Source organism: Cervus elaphus, chromosome 5 (genome assembly GCF_910594005.1).
Source record: "Cervus elaphus chromosome 5, mCerEla1.1, whole genome shotgun sequence".
In the NCBI taxonomy this organism is placed as follows: domain Eukaryota; kingdom Metazoa; phylum Chordata; class Mammalia; order Artiodactyla; family Cervidae; genus Cervus; species Cervus elaphus.
Window position 1 is genome coordinate 85,212,577 of NC_057819.1, and position 22,334 is coordinate 85,234,910.

A 22,334-nucleotide genomic window follows, 5' to 3' on the forward strand; every position below is an offset into this window, starting at 1 on the left:
AGTTTTCAAGCAGCAAGCTGCCGAGCCTGAGTTCGGTAACGGCACTAGCATCCTCCTGGGAGGAGAAGAGGCTGGAGATTGAGATAACTGATCATGCCTGTATTATGAAGCATGAAAATCCCTGGACTGTGGGCTTTGGAGTGCTTCCAGGTTGATTGACTTACTGATGCACTAGGAGGGTTCAGTTCAGTCGCTCAGTTATGTCCAACTATTTGTGACCCCATGGACTGCAGCACACCAGGCCTCCCTGTCCATCACAAACTCCCGGAGCTTACTCAAACTCATGTCCATTGAGTCGGTGATGCCATCCAACCATTTCATCCTCTGTCGTCCCCTTCTCCTCCCGCCTTCAATCTTTCCCAGCATCAGGGTCTTTTCAAATGAGTCAGCTCCTTGCATCAGTTGGCCAAAGTATTGGAGCTTCGTTTCAGCATCAGTCCTTCCAATGAATGATCAGGACTGATTTCCTTTAGGATGGGCTGGTTGGATCTTCTTGCAGTCCAAGGGACTCTCAAGAGTCTTCAACACCACAGTTCAAAAACATCAATTCTTCGGCGCTCAGCTTTCTTTATAGCCCAACTCTCACATCTACACATGACTACTGGAAAAACCATAGCCTTGACTAGATGGACCTTTGTTGGCAAAGTAATGTCTCTGCTTTTTAAAGTGCTGTCTAGGTTGGTCGTAACTTTCTAGGAGGGTGGTGCAACCCAAATCCTTGGGACAGAACCTCCTACACTTGGGACCCTTCTGGACTTCCCTGATGTTTCTTCATCTGCTCATCTATAGCCTTTATTATACTAAACCAGTGAACACGGTTCCCTTTGCTGTTCTAGCAAAGCTTCAAACCTGAGATGGTGATGGTGGGTACACTGGTTTATACCAGCCAGTAGAAATGTCGTATCTTCTTGCCTTTTCATACTGTTCATGGGTTCTCCAGGCAAGAATGCTAGAGTGGTTTGCCATTCCCTTTTCCAGTGGACCACGTTTTATTAGATTGGAGGTTCCATTGTTCTCTTGATAAACCATAGACTTCCACCAATTCAGCACCGAGACACTTGGCTACCTCAGTCCTGGCAGCCATGGAGCTGATGGAGAAGACTCGGTAGCCAGTGCCGCCGGGTGTTCACGACCTGGCAGGCGGCAGGGCAGGCTTGGGGGGCTTGGAAAGCAGAGGACATGGAGAGCAGGGGCGCTCAGCAGCAGCTTCTTGGCCATTGTCTGGCCCAGGGGCACAGAACAGCCAGCCCGCATGGGGCTGCACCCGGGAGCAGTTTTCATGGAGGCGGCCACAAGGCCTGGCCAGCAAAGGCTCCGAGAAAACCAGCACCAGAGGGAAAAGGCGCCAGGACCCTCACCCTCCTTGTTCCAACGGTCACTAAGGGTCTGGCGCAGGAAGAGCTCGCAGCAACCTGTGCCGCAACCACCTCAAAGGTCCCTATAGTCAAAGCTATGGTTCTTCCAGGAGCTATTATGGATGTGAGTCGGACCATAAAACAGGCTGAGCACTGAAGAAATGCTTTTGAACTGCGGTGCTCGAGAAGAGTCTTGAGAGTCCCTTGGACAGCAAGGAGCTCAAAATAGTCAATCCTAAAGTAAATCAGTCCTGAATATTCATAGGAAAGACTGATGCTGAAGCTCCAATACTTTGGCCTGATGCAAAGAACTGACTCATTGGAAAAGGCCCTGATGATGGGGAAGATGAAGGGCAGGAGAAGAAGGGGACAACAAGAGGATGACATGGTTGGATGGCATCACCAACTCAATGGACGTGAGTTTGAGCAAAGTCTGGAAGATACTGACGGGCAGGGAAGCCTGGCGTGCTGCAGTCCATGGGGTCGCAAAGAAGTGGATGCAACTTAGTGACTGAACAACAAAGGAGAAATGTAGGTGACAATCTGGGACTTGCAAATGGTATCTTAAGTGCTGGCAGCACTATGAGACTGAGCCCTTGTGGGACCAGATGGACAGTGTTACACTAAATTGTAGGACATCCAGGTGGTATCTGCAGAATATTGGAGCATTTCTTGGTGTAGGAAAACCTACACACCTGGCACCTTCAGTAAAGGAAGAAATTGTGTTTGTTTTCCTTTCAGTGGACATGGTTAAGTAGTAGTTGTTTAGTCACTGAGTCGTGTCCGACTCTTGTGAAGCCATGGACTGCAGCCTGCTGGCTCCTCTGTCCATGGGATTTCTGAGACAAGAATATTGGAGTGGACTGTCATTTCCTTCTCCACTGGATCTTCCCGACCCAGGAGTCAGACTCTCATCTCCTGCCTTGTAAGAACCACCTGGGAAGACCCAGTTAAGTAGTAGCATAGTTAAATAACATTGCCAGGGTAGAATACTAAAGAATGAGGAGCTCTGTGATGTTCTGATACGGAAAAATCTTCAAGATACAATATTAAGAGAAAAATACATGTATAGCTGTATGTCTTTGTGTAGACTTGTTGGCTATCCTGAGGACTAAAGTGAGGGTGTATTCATTATGTACCCATTTTAGACATTATGAAGCTTCCATCATGCATTACACCTCTGATCTATTATGTGATATGCAAATAAAATTTAATAAAAATAGAAACATTAAAACATTATATGCGATTGCATGACATCTTTACCTCCTTAAAGAACAGGCCTAAAAACAGCCCTAGGAACACATACCAAAAAAAACAAGTTAATTTTTTCTTTCAGTTATGTATCTCAAACCAAAAATGTTTACAGTATTAGATAGCTACTAGTATGGTATGAAACTGGACTCTATTATACTAAAAATATAATTTAGGAAAAATTCCAGTATTTTTACATTAAAAAGTTGATCTGAAAAATAAAGATGAAAAAGTCTTTCACAAAAAGGTGAGTCCAAAAGTGTTTGGTACTTGCTATCATTTTCTTGGAAAGATCTGAAAAGCAAACTCTAGTCTTGAAAAAAGAAATTGAAAGTGTTAGTCGCTCAGTCACGTCCACCTCTTTGCAACCCCATCAGCTGTAGCTTGTCAGGCTCCTCTGTCCACGGGATTCTCCAGGCAAGAATACTGGAGTGGGTTGCCATTTCCTTCTCCAGGGGATTTTCCCGACCCAGGGATCAAACCTGGGTCTCCTGCGTTGCAGGCAGACTCTTTACTGTCTGAGCCACCAGGATCTATCTCTAGTCTTGAAAAACTAGCCAAAATTAATGTTTCACCTGGAGCACTTGTTCTCAATCCTCTTACAGACAGCTAGTATGCTTCCAATTACACAGTTCCTAGCATACTGTAGATGCATGGTCAATGTTGAATGCATGAATTAACTCTTCAATGTCTCATTTAGAGTCCTATTCTAAATTGTTACATTTTAAAAAGTTCTCTTTTTAAAACAACTCATCACACCAAAATGACATACTCTTAATATTTCAGTATTAGTTCCTTTTAGTTTTTTCAAATAATAGTTTTATTCACTTTCAATCGCTACATAATATTTCATCAAATTCTTACAAACCATAACTTATAAACCATAACTGACCTAATCATATTCTTATTATTGGATATTTAGCCTGAGTTGATGTACTCTCCGTTAAAATTAAAGAGTGCAAAAATGAACATTACATACAGTTTAAGTTGTTATTCTAAAGCTTGATCATGGCATAACACAAAGTTAATATATATCATTAAAACAAACCAATAACAATAATTCAGCAACATCAGTAACAGTTCACTGATTTATTAGATGAACAAACATATCCATATAATCAATGAAAACTGTACGATATATAAAATAATTTAAGAAATGTTGGGAATTAGCAGCACCATCCATTATTGAAATAGCAAGAAAAACTTCACATATTTTATCCAACACGAGAAGAGGATATAACTACTTTAAGACTTATTAATGCCACTGAATGTCTGGGATGATTGAAAAGGGCATCTCTTTAGGCAAACATACCTCCTTCTACTTCAAAGATCTGGTGAGCAAATCTGATGGTTAATGTTTTAGAAAAAATGCTACTAAATGAAATAAGAGATACTGCATAGTATTTTAATTAGGACAAGGAGACTAACACCCAGCTACTTTTGCATGGTTCAACACTTCGGCTTCTATGAAAAATTTAGTTCTGGATTATGAAATTAGAAATAAAAAATAATTTTAAAAAGACACTAGCTGTCTCTAAGAAACATTAAGTGGGACACAGGTCACTATGAAAATACATCACTTTTCCAGTTTGCTTAATAATTTACTTTAAAAAGTTGTGTAGTTTTCATCACAAGTGACATACAAATTTCTTAATAATCATTTTTAAAAGTTTTAATGTACTTCTAAAATCTAATAGATTCTTTTTTTCTTTAAACCTTTAGCCCTGTTGTTACATTTACTGTGTATCAGAGTAAGAGACTGAGTTTGTGTGAAGGATACAAATTTACACACATTTTACAGCAACTTACACCCTAACATCTACAAAATTCACATTTATAATACAAGCAAGTACAAGGCCAGGCTAAAATTGTTGAATTCCAAAAAGTCAAACTCATACTATTTTTATTTTGTCCCCTTAAAAAAAGTTCAACGTCGGCACCAAATTCAAAAAAGCCCTCTTAAGAAGTTTGGAAAAAACTTCCAGACATATTTCAGCAAACACAAACAGTTTTTCTGTGCTGGTGAAGTAAAGGATTTCCAATTTTCTTCTGGCCCCTGAGTCTGCGTCGCATGGTAAGTTTAACAGAGTTCTTGCGCTGGGAGGCTGTGGGGAGGCGTGCAGGCTGAGCGCTACTACCACGACTTAAACCATTCCGCCTGTGCTTCTTCACAAGCGGGCCAGAGTTGGACTCTTCTAATGTCCGTTTGAAGTTTGCCGGAGGGGTTCTTTCAACTTCTTGGGCTTTCATTTGACCTGGGGTCGATATCTTCACATTTTTTTGGTCCATGATGGTGTTTGTTGAATTGGTAGGCACCAGGCCAACGGACAAGCTATTATTCAAAGAATCATGTATCCTTAAAGTCAGGGCTTTAGTGCAATTTTCTTCCAGTGGCTCTGGATCTTTTGAGGATATGACTGCAGCCTGAACATTCCCTCGCGCTAGCTCAGGTGGGACTTCTAAATAATTCTCTGAGAAGGCATTACTACGGACAAGGGCAGGTATATGGTCCTTGGAGTTCAGCCTTGGCCATGGGTCCTCCTCCAGGGACTGAAAAACAAGAAGGTAAGACCAAGTGAGAAATAATTTATCCTAGAATTCAACTTAACCATTGGGGAAATGAAAGGGTTTCATTAGAATAAATCACAAAACTGTTTACTTGGGGGGTTTATTTCCTACTTTCTCGACTTAATTTCTGAATATCTAGTAGTGTGGAAAAGGTAAAGTGCGACATTAAAGCAATTCTGTCACAAGGGAAATTCAGATTGTTGCTTTGCACCCATCTCCTGAACACTAGATGCTGTTCTGGGATTTGAGAAAATACGATATACGGGAATGTCTGGGATTTGAGAAAATAGGACATACGGGCAAGTCTGGGATTTGAGAAAATAGGACATACGGGAATGGCTAGGGCAACTTGCAAAGATACAAATGAAATCATATGGAACTTTCAGGTGCTGTTTCTTAAAAGCTTCACAAGGAGGACAGATATGCACTACTTTAGGTATAGAGCCCCAAACCTAAATGTTTTCGGAATATCCTCCCATCTCCCGACAAGAACATTCTTCCTATCAAATAAGAATCTTCCACTGTTTTAATATTTTATAAAATTACTATTTTAATAACTTTTCCAAGGACAAATTTTAAGCATAAATACTTCCTCTTCCCGAAGTGTGTATCATTTCCCTCAATCTTTCCTCTTTCAATCAAATCAAATTTATTAAAATATTTTCTGAAAAGCCTAAGTAAATCCTTTTGTATTTAGAATGGTAATTAAAGATATATTACTAGTCACCTTCTGATATAAAATTCCCTAGGAATAAACACCTTTTGAAAAAGTGCTTTATAAAAAAGCACATTTATAAAAGTAATTTTCCTTTAATGTTTCCAGAATTAAGAAGAAAAAGGGAAACTGGAGGAATCTAAAAGCATTTCAATTTAACCATAAACATGAGCACGCTTTACTAAGAAAAATAAACCAACTTTAGGTCCACTGGAGGCTAGAGATGAGAAACTGAAGTTCCTAACGCAGTACTGCCCCAAAGAGAATACTGCTAAGCTTTTTAAAACGCTTTTATTTATTGATTTGGCTGTGCTATGTCTTAGTTGCAGCGTGCAGGATGGCTACAACATGCAAACTCTTAGCTGCAGCATGTGGGATTTAGTTCCCTGACCAGGGATTGAACCCAGGTCCCCTGCATTGGGAACCTGAAGTCTTAGCCACTGGACCATCAGAAAAGACCCTTAAGAAAAAAAAAAACAAAACACACACCTAAGTATATTTCTTTCTTTCTGGAGTCACTGGTTCATTTATTTATTTTACATTGCATGGTTTATTGAAAGCCCAATTCTTATCTGTTTTAACACTGACTAGATGTTGGGCAGCAATCTTATTTCAAAGTACCGGTGTTGAGCATGGATAACAAAACAGTCTCTATTCTAGAACATTCACATGCGGCTTTCAGCAATATCAACGACAACCTGTCTGTGAATTTATCCCCTCTGCATTAGGTTGATTCCAATGCCTACCCTGATCACAAGCATGTACTGACTGATCACAGAAAACTATACCTCACCAAAAGTAACTGTTGACTAAAGGTTCATCTTGCTTTAATATAGAAAAAGGATTTGCAACAAGACTAGGCAGCAGATAAATTCTGTGAACAGAAGCCTTCCTACTAGCAAACAAGCACATTACTAATTTAGGGACCAGAAAAAAAGATACTGATCAGGCCACTTACAGGAACAGAACATAACTGCTCTAGCTTGTACAACAAGGTTTAGACATTAGATGGAATTTCTTTACAAAAGAAAAACAATGGGATGATTTTAGAGTTAACAAAATTTATTGGAATTTCTGTTGTGCTGTGTTCTTTTAAACTCACAAACTATTATTCTGATACCACAGGTGCACTGGCTTTTCTTCCCCTACTTATTCCTTTAACTTTTCCATTTCCTTCTCTTTTTATTGGCATTCTATAGGAACACACTGCATCTGTTTGTGCAGTCAACCGCTTAGACTTCTGAGACTCATCTCAGATTAATTACCACCTGTACTGCTAAGCCTTCTTACATGTTCATTAAACACGTGATAGTAAGAGCTTACATCCTAAAAATTCACACTTGCAAAGTTTCACTTCAGAGATCCACTTTGAGAGCTCCATATATTTACAATCCAACCATAAACAGCTAATTACAAATTGTGCCTAGAATGCAACTGAAACTAAGTGCTAATCCTCTGAAAGAACTCTCTTCCTCATTCCTCCTTCCTAGAGCTCTTGGCTTACTTAAAAAAACAGCTAAAATTAGTTTTGCCCTAAAGAAAGATGGAGAAAGAAAGGTATGCCATAGTAACATATCACTTAAACAGAAGCAGTTTTTTTTTTTTTCTGTTTTTGTTTTGTTTTTTTTAAAAAGAAAATATGTAAATAAAGAGTACTGGAGTGGGTTGCCATTTCCTCCTCCAGGGGATCTTCCCTCCTTCCCAGGGATCAAACCCATATCTCTTGGTCCTCCTGCATTGGCAGGTGGATTCTTTACCACTGCACCACCTGGGAATCCCCATTATGTTATGCTGCTGCTAAGTCGCTTCAGTCGTGTCCGACTCTGTGCGACCCCATAGACGGCAGCCCACCAGGCTCCCTTGTCCCTGGGATTCTCCAGGCAAGACCACTGGAGTGGGTTGCCATTTCCTTCTTCGGTGCATGAAAGTGAAAGGTAAAAATGAAGTCACTCAGTCATGTACAACTCTTAGCGACCCCATGGACTGCAGCCTACCAGGCTCCTCCATCCATGGGATTTTCTAGGCAAGAGTACTGGAGTGGGGTGCCATTGCCTTCTCCAAAACAGAAGCAGTTTTACTGTCTTTGTCCCAAAACAGAGATGTGAGCACCGATTTAGCTGACGATTCAAACGGAAGCTGGTGTGTCTGTAGATGGCTAACCTAGTCTCAAGTGCCTAATCTAAATATGGGTAAGTCTTAAAAACTGCTCAAAATCAACCAAAATGTCATTATATTCATCTACATGCTACTAAACACAGGATTATTATCCTGTGTTATTTATTAAGAAATTTATTTATCCTGTATTATTTATTAGGAAATAAATCAGAGATACTCATGCGTAGCCATGGTTAACTAAGATAAAAGAAACAAAAGAGAACACAATCTCGAGCAGAAATATGTCTTTATTTACTTGTTGGGCCAGAGCCTACAACAGTGATTATTCTGAATGGCTCTAAATACTTTTTCATATTTAGGTGTGGCTAAATGGTTAACAAATAACCATGCCTATACAGAAGTTAGTCCATAGATAAATCTCCTAATCTTTAGTGTAATTATTAGATCATTATTTTTCAGAATTTTAAAATATGTTTTAAAGGGCTTCCCTGGTGGTCTAGTGGTTAAGAATCTGCCTGCCAATGCAGGGGACAGGGTTCCGTCCTGGTCTGGTAAGATCCCGCATGCCGCAAGGCAACTAAGTCCATGAGCCAAAACTACTGAAGCCCACGTGCCGAGAGCCTGCGCTCTGCAACGAGACGGCCCCGCGATGAGAAGCCCACACACCGCAACCAAGAGTACTTCCCGCCTGCAGCAACCAGAGAAAGCCTGCACAGCAACCAAGACCCAGGACAGCCAGAAGTCAATCTTTAGAAAATACGCCTTAAAACTTGTGCCTTGGTGTAATTTCTGTACAATTTTACTAATGCCAACCCACAGATTAACAATTAAGAATGTCCTATTACAGTATCTTCTCTCCCCTCATTCTTACCTCCATCCTACGGCATCTCTATACTACCTACAGTTCAGTTACAAATACGAACACTTTAGGGAACACAAAAGTAATGAATACTTTCAAATACAGAAACCGGTGAACTCTAAAGTGAACATAACCTCCTTCACAACACTCTTAAAAGAGAATCAAGAGACTTTAAAAGATCTCAACCTGCATTATTATTCAAGAGTTTTCAAAGAAAAGAAAGTTTCCACAAGAAATTCTTTTAAGAAAACAAGCATAAAATATTAATTTGTCAATTTCTAAATGAAAAGTCCATGTAAGGAAAATTAAGTTGCCATATATATGTGAAGTAAAAGACAGGAAAGCAATAATGGAAAACTTTCAAGTACTCTATACAGGATCACATACCCAAAATTAAATAAATTCTTTGTACTGTGCAGCTTTGATCATCTTAAAAAACTGCCTCAATACCTGACATAAAATTCCACTGTGTTTCCCATTTTAATGGTCATTCTTCTGAAAGCACATTCTCAGAAGGCCAGGTATATCACAGCAGTTATCAATATTACTAATTATTAGTAGAAAATTAGAAAAAAGTAGGGAAAAAATGGGATGAAATCAGAAGGAAGGGAAATACAATAGCATTTAAACTTATTCCTGAGCACATCTTAAATTCATTCAATATTAATATGGGTAAGAAACAGGAATGATGTTTCTTATTCATGTTAATAGACAACCAATTCTAAAGGCTGATATCCTAAGGTCCAGTTCAGCCTTGATTCTGTATCTTATTCAAACTGCTTAATATCTCGGTCTTATTATCTATAAAATGGAGTTAATTATCTGCACTATTTAGCTTCCAGGGTTATGAGATTCAAATGAAATATCACATATGAAAGTCCACCATACGCTTTTATTTTTATTTTTTTTTATTTTGTAAAAATCATTTATTTCTTTTTTTTTTTTAGTTTTTTTTAAATTTTATTTATTTATTTATTTATTTATTTATTCAGTGGGTTTTGTCATATATTGACATGAATCAGCAATAGATTTACACGTATTCCCCATCCCAATCCCCCCCCCCATCTCCCCCTCCACCTGATTCCTCTGGGTCTTCCCAGTGCACCAGGCCCGAGCACTTGTCTCATGCATCCCACCTGGGCTGGTGATCTGTTTCACCATAGATAATATACATGCTGTTCTTTCGCAACATCCCACCCTCACCTTCTCCCACAGAGTTCAAAAGTCTGTTCTGTAATTCTGTGTCTCTTTTTCTGTTTTGCATATAGGGTTGTCATTACCATCTTTCTAAATTCCATATATATGTGTTAGTATGCTGTAATGTTCTTTATCTTTCTTTCTGGCTTACTTCACTCTGTATAATGGGCTCCAGTTTCATCCATCTCATTAGAACTGGTTCAAATGAATTCTTTTTAACGGCTGAGTAATATTCCATGGTGTATATGTACCACAGCTTCCTTATCCATTCATCTGCTGATGGGCATCTAGGTTGCTTCCGTGTCCTGGCTAGTACAAACAGTGCTGCGATGAACATTGGGGTGCACGTGTCTCTTTCAGATCTGGTTTCCTCAGTGTGTATGCCCAGGAGTGGGATTGCTGGGTCATATGGCAGTTCTATTTCCAGTTTTTTAAGAAATCTCCACACTGTTCTCCATAGTGGCTGTACTAGTTTGCATTCCCACCAACAGTGTAAGAGGGTTCCCTTTTCTCCACACCCTCTCCAGCATTTATTGCTTGTAAGCTTTTAAATGCTTACAAACGTGCATAACATTAGAAGGGAATCAGTATGTTCCAAATATTAATATTGTTAATAGTCTTCAGGGGCCACATCTAGTCACTTGTCTATTAGGTGCTCTACAGAGATCCAGCATGCAGTTTAGTACCTATGGGTACTAAAGAAGAAGCACTAAATAAGAAATACTGATAAGAAGTTACAGAACAAAATCCAAAATCCTATTTTATAAAGAATCTGAAAACTGTTTTCATGTAATACTAACCAGAGAAATTCCATCTATTACAACTTAAATACTAGAGAACTGTATACCTTGACTGGTGGTGTGGAACATGGAGAAGGAGTCATCACGCAGGTTTCTTGACTGTTATAGGAAGGGCTATCAGTCAGGTTCAGATAGAGCTCATCTTCATTGGTGAAATTTCCCTGACTGTCCACTCCCGGAGAGATGCAGATTACTATGGCACTAGTATTATCTGCTCGAAGCATTCGCTGCCTCCAGCGGCCTAGTGCTCGATTCACAAGCATTTTGGCACAAGATTGTCCATGCTCACCCTGTATGTAAAACAACAAAAAAGAAGCTAACTCACACTTTGTTACCACTATGGTTGTACCAAATTAATACAAATTAATAATGTTCAACAAGGCCTACATAAATAATTAAAATTTCAAACCTTCTCCACAATCCCTATAACTATGTTAAGACAGCATTGCTCTAAATTAAAAAATAAATCAATAAAATAAAGTCTTATCCTGTGGTTAAATTTCATCTGTATTTTTATCTTTTTGGGAGCAAGAAACTTGGTCTTCATTGTAACCTTACTTAAGAAAGGTTATACAGAAGTTATCTAAAAGGGGGAAGTAAACATCAAGATATTACAGATAAACAACTGTACGCCAATGAAAATGAATTTTAAAAAGTATTACAATAAATAATTCACAAATGAAATAATCATACATGGAAAAAAAAAACCCACACTGCAAAGGGCCAATTTCCTCCTAAAATAAGAGATTCTGCAAATCAGAGACAACACCAACATAAAAAAATGTCAAAGGACATGAACAAAATTCAGAGACAGAGAAATATAAATGGTTCTTAGCTATATATATATATATATATGTATACTGTTGCTACCCAGTTACTCAGACATGTCCAACTCTTTGCGACCCCATGGACTGCAGCACACCAAGCTTTCACGTGCTTCACTATCTCCTGGAGTTTGCTCAAACTCATGTCCATTGAGTTGACAATGCCATCCAACGACTTCATCTTCTGTCAGTCCCTTTTCCTCTTGCCCTCAATCTTTCCCAGCATCAGGGTCTTTTCCAATGAGTCAGCTCTCTGCATCAGGTGGTCAAGAGCTTCAGCTTCAGCATCAGTCCTTCCAGTGAATATTGAGGGTTGATTTTCTTTAGGATTGACTAGTTTGATCTCCTTGCTGTCCAAGGGACTCTCCAGAGTTTTCTCCAGCACCACAGTTTGAAAGCAGTTATTCTTTAGCACTCAGTCTTCTTTATGGTCCAACACTCACATCCATATGTGACTATTGGAAAAACCATAGCTTTGACTATATGGACCTTTCTCATCAAAGTGATGTCTCTGCTTTTGAATACACTGTCTAGGTTTTTCAGAGCTTTTCTTCCAAGCAGCAAGTATCTTTTAATTTCATGGCTGCAGTCACAGTCTGCAGTGATTTTGGAGCCCAAGAAAATAAAATCTGTCACTGTTTCCATTTTTTCCCCATTTATTTGCCAGAAAGTGACAGAACCGGATGCCATGATCTTCAGTTTTTTGAATGCTGAGTTGTAAGCCACCTTCTCCCTCTCCTCTTTTCACCTTCATCAAGAAGCTCTTTAGTTCCTCTTCACTTTCTGCCATTAGGGTAAAAGCATTATCTGAGGTGACTGGTATTTCTCCCAGCAACCTTAATTCCAGCTGTGATTCATCCAGTCCAGCATTTCACATGATGTACTTTGCATATAAGTTAAAAATAAGCAGGGTGACAATATACAGCTTTGATGTACTCCTTTCCCAATTTTGAACCAGTCTGTTGTTCCATGTCTGTTTCTACCTACTGCTTCTTGACCTCCATGTGGGTTTCTCAGGAGGCAGGTAAGGTTGTCTGGTATTCCCATCTTTTTAAGAATTTCCACAGTTTGTTGTGATTCACTCAGTCAAAGGCTTATACATACATACATACATACATACATAAATGGTTAATGTCACTTATATGAAGAAAAAAGCAATACAAGTCATTATAGTATAGAGATCAAATATATACCAACAGAAACAGTAAAAAAGGAAAAAAACAAATTAAACAATCTCATGTTATACAAATAAATGTGGCTTAGAATAAGACTAATAGCATTATGTTGTTGTTTAGTTGCTAAGTCGTGTCCAACTCTCTACAACCACATGGACTGTAGCCCGCCAGGCTCCTCTGCCCCATGGGATTTCCCAAGCAAGAATACTGGAGTGGATGGCCACTTCTTCTCCAGGGGATCTTCCTGACCCAGCAATCAACCCCGCATCTCCTGCATTGGCAGGTGCATTCTCTACCACTGAGTCACCAGGGAAGCCCCAAAGCATCATACAATGGATTTATAACTGTTAAGTTTCAAAGAACAGAAAAGAAAAATGATGTGCTCCAGAAAAGTTACATGTTTTTAAAGTACCTCTAGAAACAGCTGAATAATGAAAATGAGTAGAAATGTCTGAAAAAGAAATGTGCCATGAACTATAAGCAGAAAAAATTTTTACTTAATGCGATAAAATAATGTGTTGCAAGATTAAATATTAACATACTATAATGTATACTATATAATAATGTATAATGTACTACAGTACTATACATACTTTATTAAAATATATATAACACATATGTCATTTAACTGTCAGCTCTACCCCTAAAGTTTATATATTCAAACTGAATAAAGAACTGGGTTTTTGTTCATTCTTTCCTTGGCAAACAGGTAATCAATTTTATTTGGGGTTGTCTGATCTTGGTCATGTTACAGTATTCAATACATTAATGATGGCAAACTGCAAAAACTCATCTCAGCTGCTTTAAAATCTTAGTATTAAGCCATCCTTGCATTCCTAAGAAAAGTATCATGTGTAATGATGCCCCCCTTCTAATATGAAAAATATGTACCTTAACTGATGAAAGGCAGCATTAATCTGTAGCTCATCAATCTATCCCACCCCCCAGTGTACAGGCATGTCGCACCACTCGCCCAACACTAGTGCCCTGAGAACTCGCTGAAGGATTCCACCTTTCACTTCTGTGTGCCTGTTTCCCTCCCAGCAAAGCTCCACAAAAAGGAAATCTATATCAGCCATTTCTACTACCTTACTTGCATTCTCCCTCAGCTCACTGATTCTGTTGACTTGAAAGTCGCTCAGTTGTGTCCGACTCTTTGCTACCCCAAGGACTACACAGTCCATGGAATTCTCTAGGTCAGAATACTGGAGTGGGTGGCCTTTCCCTTCTCCAGGGGGTCTTCCCAACCCAGGGATCAAACTCAGGTCTCCCGCATTGCAGGCAGATTCCTTACCAGCTGAGCCACACAGGAAGCCCAAGAATACTGGAGTAGGTAGCCTCTCCCTTCTCCAGCAGATCTTCCTGACCCAGGAATCGAACCAGGGTCGCCTGCATTGCAGGTGGATTCTTTACCAACTGAGCCATCAGGGAAGCCCCTGTTGACTTGGGCCGCTCCATAATACTGTGTCCTTTTCTTCCACCATACTGTCTCACTAGGGGAGGTCACAAATTGTTGTGGCTTTACTTTACTCCTGTTAACACTGAAATTAGCATTTCCAGGCATTGCCTTTCAGTAACTGCCTACTGAAGATATCTATTTAGATGAACCAAAGGCACCTCCTATTCAACATACCTACATATGAACTAATCATCCCTCCTCACAAAACGATGTGCTTCTTCTTCATAACAGCTTCCAGCCATCACTAAGAGATTTGGGTGTCATACTCTCCCTTCTTAAAACCCAAGTTCTGTCAATCCTATCACTTAATGTATTTCTTTTTTGCTTGTGTGTGTGCAGTGTATACAGTCTTTTTGTTTTTCCATTGCTGCCTTAGATCAAGCTTGCAAAAATTTTCATTTGGAACGTAACAGCAGCCTCCATAGAAGAAGCCTAATAAACTCATTAAGAAAAATAAAATCAAATACACTGGGAGTAAAAATCAACATGTAAAAAGAGATGAAGACAGATCTTAATAAATATGACTCTATTCATCGAAATTCACCTTCTCACGGCGATTCTTCACTAATCACTGCTGACACGTATTCTCTTTCATTGCCAACTCTGCCGGTCTAATTCTATTAAGGGGTGAGACGGTTTTCCTGCACATCCTAATAAATACAATCTTCACATCCATTATCATCTACCCTCTATTTTATATTCCACTCTGCAATGAGTATGCTTTCTAAAATGCTTTTCAATGCTCTCCACTACCTGGTTACAAAGACCTAACTTCATAACAGACCATTTGAAACCTTTTTGCCTCTTGTTTTTCAATCACATCAAGTTACTTGTGAAACTTGAATGTGTTGGAGACTGTCTCTTGGACTTTATACATTCTATTCATCTGTCTGGAAAGCTTCACTCTTCTCTCTTGATTTCTTAACCTCGTAAATTCAACTCTACCTTTAAGACACGCTCAAATACGAGTCTCACCCATGAAACTTCCTTATGCAATCTTCAAGTTTCCTATCCTTTCTCTCTCAGTTCTCAACTCCTGATCTAAATATTGTTCTATAGATGCTCTTTCAGTACTCATTTAGGTGTTTATGAATAGGTTCTTCTAGCCCAATAAAACTGGCTTATGGACTCATCATACCACTGAAATGTTTCTTTTTCTCTCATCATTAAAGAATTATAAATCCAGGGACTTCCCTGGTAGTTCCTGTGGTTAAGAATCTGCCCTGCAATGCAAGGAACGTGGGTTCAACCCCTGGTCAGGGAACTAAGATTCACAAGACTAGGGACAACTAAGCCCACGCATCATAACTACCCGGCCGGCATGCTACAACTAGAGAGCCGGCAGGTTACAACCAAACCCTGACACAACCAAAAAAAGGACTATAAACCCAACAGACATGGGAATTCTCTGGCAGTCAGTGGCTAGGACTGCATGCTTTCACTATCAAGGATCCAGGTTACCTGGCCAGGGAACTAAGATCCTGCAAGCTAGCACAGCCAAACAAAATAATATTTATTTTATTTAATCTTTCTTTTACATCTAACATCACTGACCAAATGCATCATACTAGGCCCGAGCTTATAGAATTAACTAGATACATGACTCTTAGATGGCACTAGTGGTAAAGAATCTGCCTGCCAACATAGGAGATGCCAGAGATGCAGGTTCGATCCCTGGGTCAGGAAGATCCCCTGGAGTAGGAAATGGCAACCCACTCCAGTATACTTGCCTGGGAAATTCCACAAGAGGATCCTGGCAGGTTATAGTCCATGGGATCGCAAAGAGTTAGACATGACTGAGCATGTATGCATGCACTTATCATTAAAGCAACTCACAATCAAATGGTACTGATAGCTATCTACACATCCTAGTTGCAATAACATGGCAAATGCTGAGCAAGGGCCATGTTCTATTTACCTTTGCATCCTGTGTACTGAGTGCCTAACACGGTAGTTGACGGAATAAATGCAGGCAATTTAATACAAGTTCTTTTATGTTGTCTCCTTAGTTAGCTTCACCAATCCTCTCATCTTAGGAAAAGATCATCTTTTCCAAGGAGCCGTTGATTCCAGTTAGTTCCATGTGCTCTGGACCGGCATCTCTTATTTCTCTTATTCTGTCAATCTTTCTTGTAAAGACTATAAAGCTGCTCTCCAGACCCTGTCTTTCCAAGGCAACAGTGCCAATTCCCTTGTCTTGCTGAACACTCACGTCTACTTCCTAGGCTCACAAAGTACTCTCTCATCGTCACTCCAACCTGCCAGCTAATGCTCCCATCACTTCAACTGAAACTCTGCATCCTTGAAGATCACTAATATTAGAAGATCCTAACTGTAAATCCCAATACCCTGTTTTCATCCATCTGCCTCTACTTCTTTGTAGAATTTGACATTGCAGGCTACTGCTCCAAAAACACACTCTTTCCTTGCCTTCAATAACATCACACTTTCCCAAATCTCCTTGCTTTGTCATTGCTCAGAATGAAGAGATCAATTTTCAAGCAAGCCATGAAGGAAAGAAAAGAATTTTCTCACTGATGGTTGTTTCAAGGTTTGCAATTGAATAAAGCAGTACAGGTAACAGAGTTACCACATGACCCAGCAATTTCATTCCCAGGTCGATATGAGAGAACTGAGAACATGTCCACACAGAAACTTGTCCATGAATGTTAATAGCAGCGGCATTCAAAATAGCCAAAAAATGGAAACAGTTCAAGGATCCATCATTCCCCTAATGAGCTGCAGAAATCTATACTTTACTTCTTTTCCAGCCAGGGCAAATGCAAAGACCTATTCCAGAGGAACACACTTAGTTCATATTCAAGACTCCTGACGAAAGTACCAGAACAATGTGCAGGTGATAATATTGAATTGAGTTACTTCTCACCATCAGGTATTTTTTCTCCTCTTGGTCCTGGCACATTGAGATGGCGTCTTGAGGTGGAATCATATTCCAAAGTCCATCACTTCCCAAGATAATATACTTGTGCTTCTGGGGGTCAAGAGTGTGGACACTTGTGTCTGGTTCAGGTGACACCACAAACTCACCACTGAAGAAATCATAGCTCCACAAATCACCTGGGGAGCAGGAGGCAGAAAAAGCCAGAAGTGTTATTTCCAAGAGAGTAGTATCCCATCAACAGATTAAAGAAGAAAATCTACATGTTCATCTCAAAAGATGCAGAATAGCATTTGATAACATTTGAAATCCATTCATGATTTTCAAAAAGAAAAATTCTTAGCAAACTAGAAATTTTAAAAGTTAACTCTCTTATTAACCTGATAAAAGCATGTCTTCTATCACCACTTTTCTTCCAGTTCTATACGAAGGATCCTTCTCAACACAGTAAGAAAATAAAAATATATCATATATATGTATTAGAAAGGAGAAAATAAAACTATCATTATTTGTAGATAATTTTATTTCTATATAGGAAATCAAAAAGAAATTAGATAAATTATCAGAACAGGAACACTTAGCGAGGTTGCTAAATACCCAATAAATAAAAGTCAGCAGTATCTCTATATAACAGCAAGAAACAGAAAATATAAAATTTTAAACAATTCCATTTACAACAATGCAACAATGAACCAAATGCAAGGTACTGCAAAGTTTAACAAAAGGTATGCAAATCTATCATGGACAAAATTATACAATTAGATTCCAGATTATTTAAATACACAGAGAAATAAATTCTAATCAAAGATAGGAAGATCATGAAGATGTTAAGTCTTCCAAAAATAACCCATAACATCAGTGTGATTCCAACTAAAATCCCAAAAGGATTATTGTAGAATCTGACGAACTGATTCAAAAACGTATAGGAAGGCACTACTGTATAGCACAGGGAACTCTACTCAATATTCTGTAATGACTGATATGAGAAAGGACCAATACTCTGTAACGATCTGTATGAGAAAAGAATCTAAAGTATCACTGATTCACTTTGCTGTACAGCAGAAACTAACATGACATTGCAAATCGATTGTATTTCAGTAAAACCTTTTAAAAATACATTGAAAAGTAGAAACATAAAATGTACAGGGAAGAGCAAATGGCCAAGATTAACTAAGATAACTGTGAAGAAAAGATAAAATGGGGAGAAGTTGCTCTATAAGTAGGAGTTCTAGTGGCTAACTGAAAACCTGTTAACCTCCTAGGTCAAGAAAATTTGATGCAACCCCCCTACATCAAATCGGAAAGGATGAGTGCCAGTCACTTGGAAGAAAATTGCAGAGATAAAAATGAGCATTTTTATGCTTTTAACCTATCTTTGGAAGCTAAAAAGTTTAATCAGTCTTTAGAAATCAATAGCTCACCCTTTCAGTGAACCAATAAAAGAAGATTTCTTACATAGTTATCTTCTCCTTGATTAGCTCCACATAAAACAACATCTAAAACTTCTGCCTTTCAGATCCACTGGATGTAGACCTCAGAATGTTCAACATAAAAAAACTTTTCGTTGACTCAGGTCATCAACAAGATCAATAAAACTGAAATAGGAAGAAAATTTATAGAAGCCATCTATTCTTTTGTGATACACAAGATAACTAAGGAGGACAATATAAACTCTTCTGCTCCCTGAAACAGGAAGGAGGGGACAGAAAGGAGGAAACAAATTTCTGCCTCTTTTGTTTGTTGTCATGTTCTTTGGAGAAAGACCTTAAATTAAGAGCAAAAAGTTTTCAGACAAGAGGATAAATTGTGTTTGCCGCTGCTAAGCAGGTCTGACTTTTGCTAAATAAGAGGAAGTTCTTTGTCCTCTCCTTATTCAAACTTCACCATACCTTCCCATCAGAAATACTGGTCATTTCAAATATGCTCAGAGCCCAAGGAAAGAATAGCTCGAATCAATTACTCTAATATAAAATAGCAACTCACTGCTAAACCAGCCTCTTGAAAGGGGCAATTCATTCTTCAGAGTAACAAAAGAGACCACATATGACCACTAAAAAGCGAGTTATAATCCAGGCCAGCTCACAAAGACACAGTCATCTCTTTATACCAGTAAAAGAAAACTCCCTGGCTGAAACTATAAAAACGAACATGGATGGAAAAAGAGTTAGGATGAATATTAAAGTAGCAATTACAGGGTTCATACATGATGTTAAAAGCCTTCAAAAGTAGTTTTCCCCCAATATTTGGAATTAATATTGCCATTCCAAGTAAGAACATAAATTTCCATACAGCAGAATCCCTAATATGTCTAAAACTAAAATCTAGGTTAAAAAAAAAACAAAACTGGAGCCCTTTATACAGAGTGAAGTAAGCCAGAAAGATAAACACCGATACAGTATACTAACACATATATATGGAATTTAAAAAGATGGTAACGATAACCCTATATGCAGGACAGAAAAAGAGACACAGATATATAGAACAGACTTTTGGACTCTGTGGGAGAAGGCGAGGGTGGGATGATCTGAAGAGAATAGCATTGAAACATGTATATTTTCTTTTTTTTTTTTTTTTGAAACATGTATATTTTCAAGTGTGAAACAGATTGCCAGCCCAGGTTGGATGCATGAGACAAGTGCTCAGGGCTGGTGCACTGGGAAGACCTAGAGGGATGGGATGGAGAGGGAGGTGGGAGGCGGGATCAGGATGGGGAACACATGTAAATCCATGGCTGATTCATGTCAATGTATGGCAAAAACCACTACAATATTGTAAAGTAATTAGCCTCCAGCTAATAAAAAGAAAAAAAAAAAAAAGAAAATGTCATGCTGATCCAGAATTGTGTAATATAAAACTCATCTTCAAATTTTTCCAATTATCTCAATAACGTCTCTCTTTTTTGGCCACACTGCGTGTCTCGCCTGGCCAAGGATCAAGTACCTTACTGGGCCCCCTCAGTAAAAGTGCTGAGTCCTAACCACTGGATCACCAGGGAATTTCGCAATAATTCTTTTTTTAAGAAACATTTATTTATGGCTGCGCTGGTCTTTGTTGCTGCTTTCTCTAGTTGCAGCAAGCAGGGCCTTCTCACCCGCAGTGGCTCTTCCTGTTGCAGAGCATGGGCTCTAGAGCTCTCGGGCCTCAGTGGCTGCAGCGTGTGAGCTCCGCAGTTGTGGTACACAGGCTTAGTCGCTCCCCAGCATGTGGGATCTTCCCAGACCAGGGATCGAGCCTAGGTCCCATGCATTGGCAGGCAGATTCTGAACCACAGGACCACCAGGAAACGTCCAACAACCCTTTTTTTAATGTCCAGGATCCACTCATGGATCGTTCATTGCATTTAGTTGGCATATTTTTAGTTGTTTTTAACCCAGAACAACTCTCTAGCTTTTGTGATTTTTGTCATTCATGACACTGACAGACGATTGTCAAAAGTCTCCAGGCCAGCTGTTTTGCAGAATGACCCGTGATTTAGGGTTTTGCTTTCTGTTTGCTTCTTTGTGTTCTGCAAGATATAAAGGCTTGTGTTCAGGTTAAATTTGGTTTTGGCCAGAATACTACATCTTTCTCAGCTAATCACATGAGGAGGTACAGTGTCAGTCTGTCCCATTGGCATTGCCGAGTTTGATCATTCAGTTAAACTGCTGTCCACCAGCGCTGTAAAGGTATCCCCAAGTAATCTGCAGAGTGATAGTTTGAGACTGTGTGAAATATCCTGTTTTTACCAAAATATGCCAGGCTTTAGCATCCATTAATGATTCTTGCACAAATCACATGTTATCATAATGGTTGTAAACTGAAGACAGAACACTAACATTATTAGCTGTCTTTCCCTATTTATGTATTCTCGGCTACACCGGGTCGCTGCTGCACACGGGCTTTCTCTAGAGTGGCCGCTGGCCTCTAGCTGCAGTGCTCGGGCTTCTCACTGCGGGGGCTTCTCTTGCTGGGGAGCAGAGCTGGGCTCAGGAGTTGTGGCGCGCAGGCTTAGGTGCTCTGCTACATGCTGAATCTTCCTGGACCAGGGATCAAACCTGTGTCCCCTCACTGGCAGGTGGATTCTCAACCACGGGACCACCAGGCAAGCCCCTAGTTATCTTGTCTAAAGAAAAGCTTTCCATTCTTCTACTTCTTTATAATCTTTTTGTATATGGACTTAGGGAGTCTCCTGCACTTCAGGTGGACTCTTTACACTGAGCCACCAGAGAAGTCTTCTACATGGCTTTCAGTGCAGTTCAGTCGCTCAGTCGTGTCTAACTCTTTGCGACCCCATGGACTACAGCATGCTAGGCTTCCCTGTCCATCATCAACTCCTGAAGCTTACTCAAACTCATGTCCATCGAGTCGGTGATGCCATACAACCATCTCATCCTCTGTTGTCCCCTTCTTCTCCTGCCTTCAGTCTTTCCTAGCATCAGGGTCTTTTCAAATGAGTCAGTCCTTCGCATAGGATGGCCAAAGTATTGGAGTTTCAGCTTCAGCATCAGTCCTTCCAATGAATATTCAGGACTGATTTCCTTTAGGATGGACTGGTTGGATCTCCTTGAAGTCCAAGGGTCTCTCAAGAGTCTTCTCCAACACCACAGTTCAAAAGCATCAATTTTTCGGCACTCAGCTTTCTATAAAGTCCAATTCTCACATACATACATGACTACTGGAAAAACCATAGCTTGGGCTAGACGGACTTTTGTTGGCAAAGTAATGTCTCTGTTTTTTAATATGTTGTCTAGGTTGGTCATAGCTTTTCTTCCAAGGAGCAAGCGTGTTTTAATTTTATGGCTGCAGTCACCATCTGCAGTGATTTTGGAGCCCAAGAAAATAAAGTCTCTCACTGTTTCCATTATTTCCCATGGCTTTACCTGATATCAAATGAGTAGGAATCAGAATCGAGCTAAGTGTTTTTATCATTGGTCTAGGGTTTGTACACCATCATATGGGCACAGAATGTTCTTCCTCTACATATTGAAGGGAGGGAGACATCATGGCAGATGTTGCTGGTTGCCTGTTCAACGGCCTTTTGCTCTCACTAGGGGCCCTAGAATGATACCAGATGAGAACGAGGCCTTTCTTCTGGGTTCGGTGTGTTCTCTGCTCGCTCCTGAGGCACACTGAGGCCA

General features: G+C 39.6%; 1 protein-coding gene across 3 annotated transcripts in view; it reads right to left on the minus strand.

The window, feature by feature from the left end:
- Positions 1–3,680: 3,680 nt before the first annotated feature.
- Positions 3,681–22,334, minus strand: part of PPM1D (protein phosphatase, Mg2+/Mn2+ dependent 1D) — a 57,190-nt gene continuing 38,536 nt past the window's right edge. For 2 of the 3 annotated variants that reach the window (XM_043902900.1, XM_043902902.1), the window contains exons 4-6: positions 17,206–17,396; positions 10,908–11,150; positions 3,681–5,156 (exon numbers count right to left, since the gene is read on the minus strand). In XM_043902900.1, coding sequence (XP_043758835.1) covers positions 4,599–5,156; positions 10,908–11,150; positions 17,206–17,396 — 992 coding nt within the window. In that variant the 3' untranslated portion in view covers positions 3,681–4,598. The remainder of the gene's footprint in view (positions 5,157–10,907; positions 11,151–17,205; positions 17,397–22,334) is intronic. The other variant, XM_043902903.1, reaches the window with a different exon arrangement.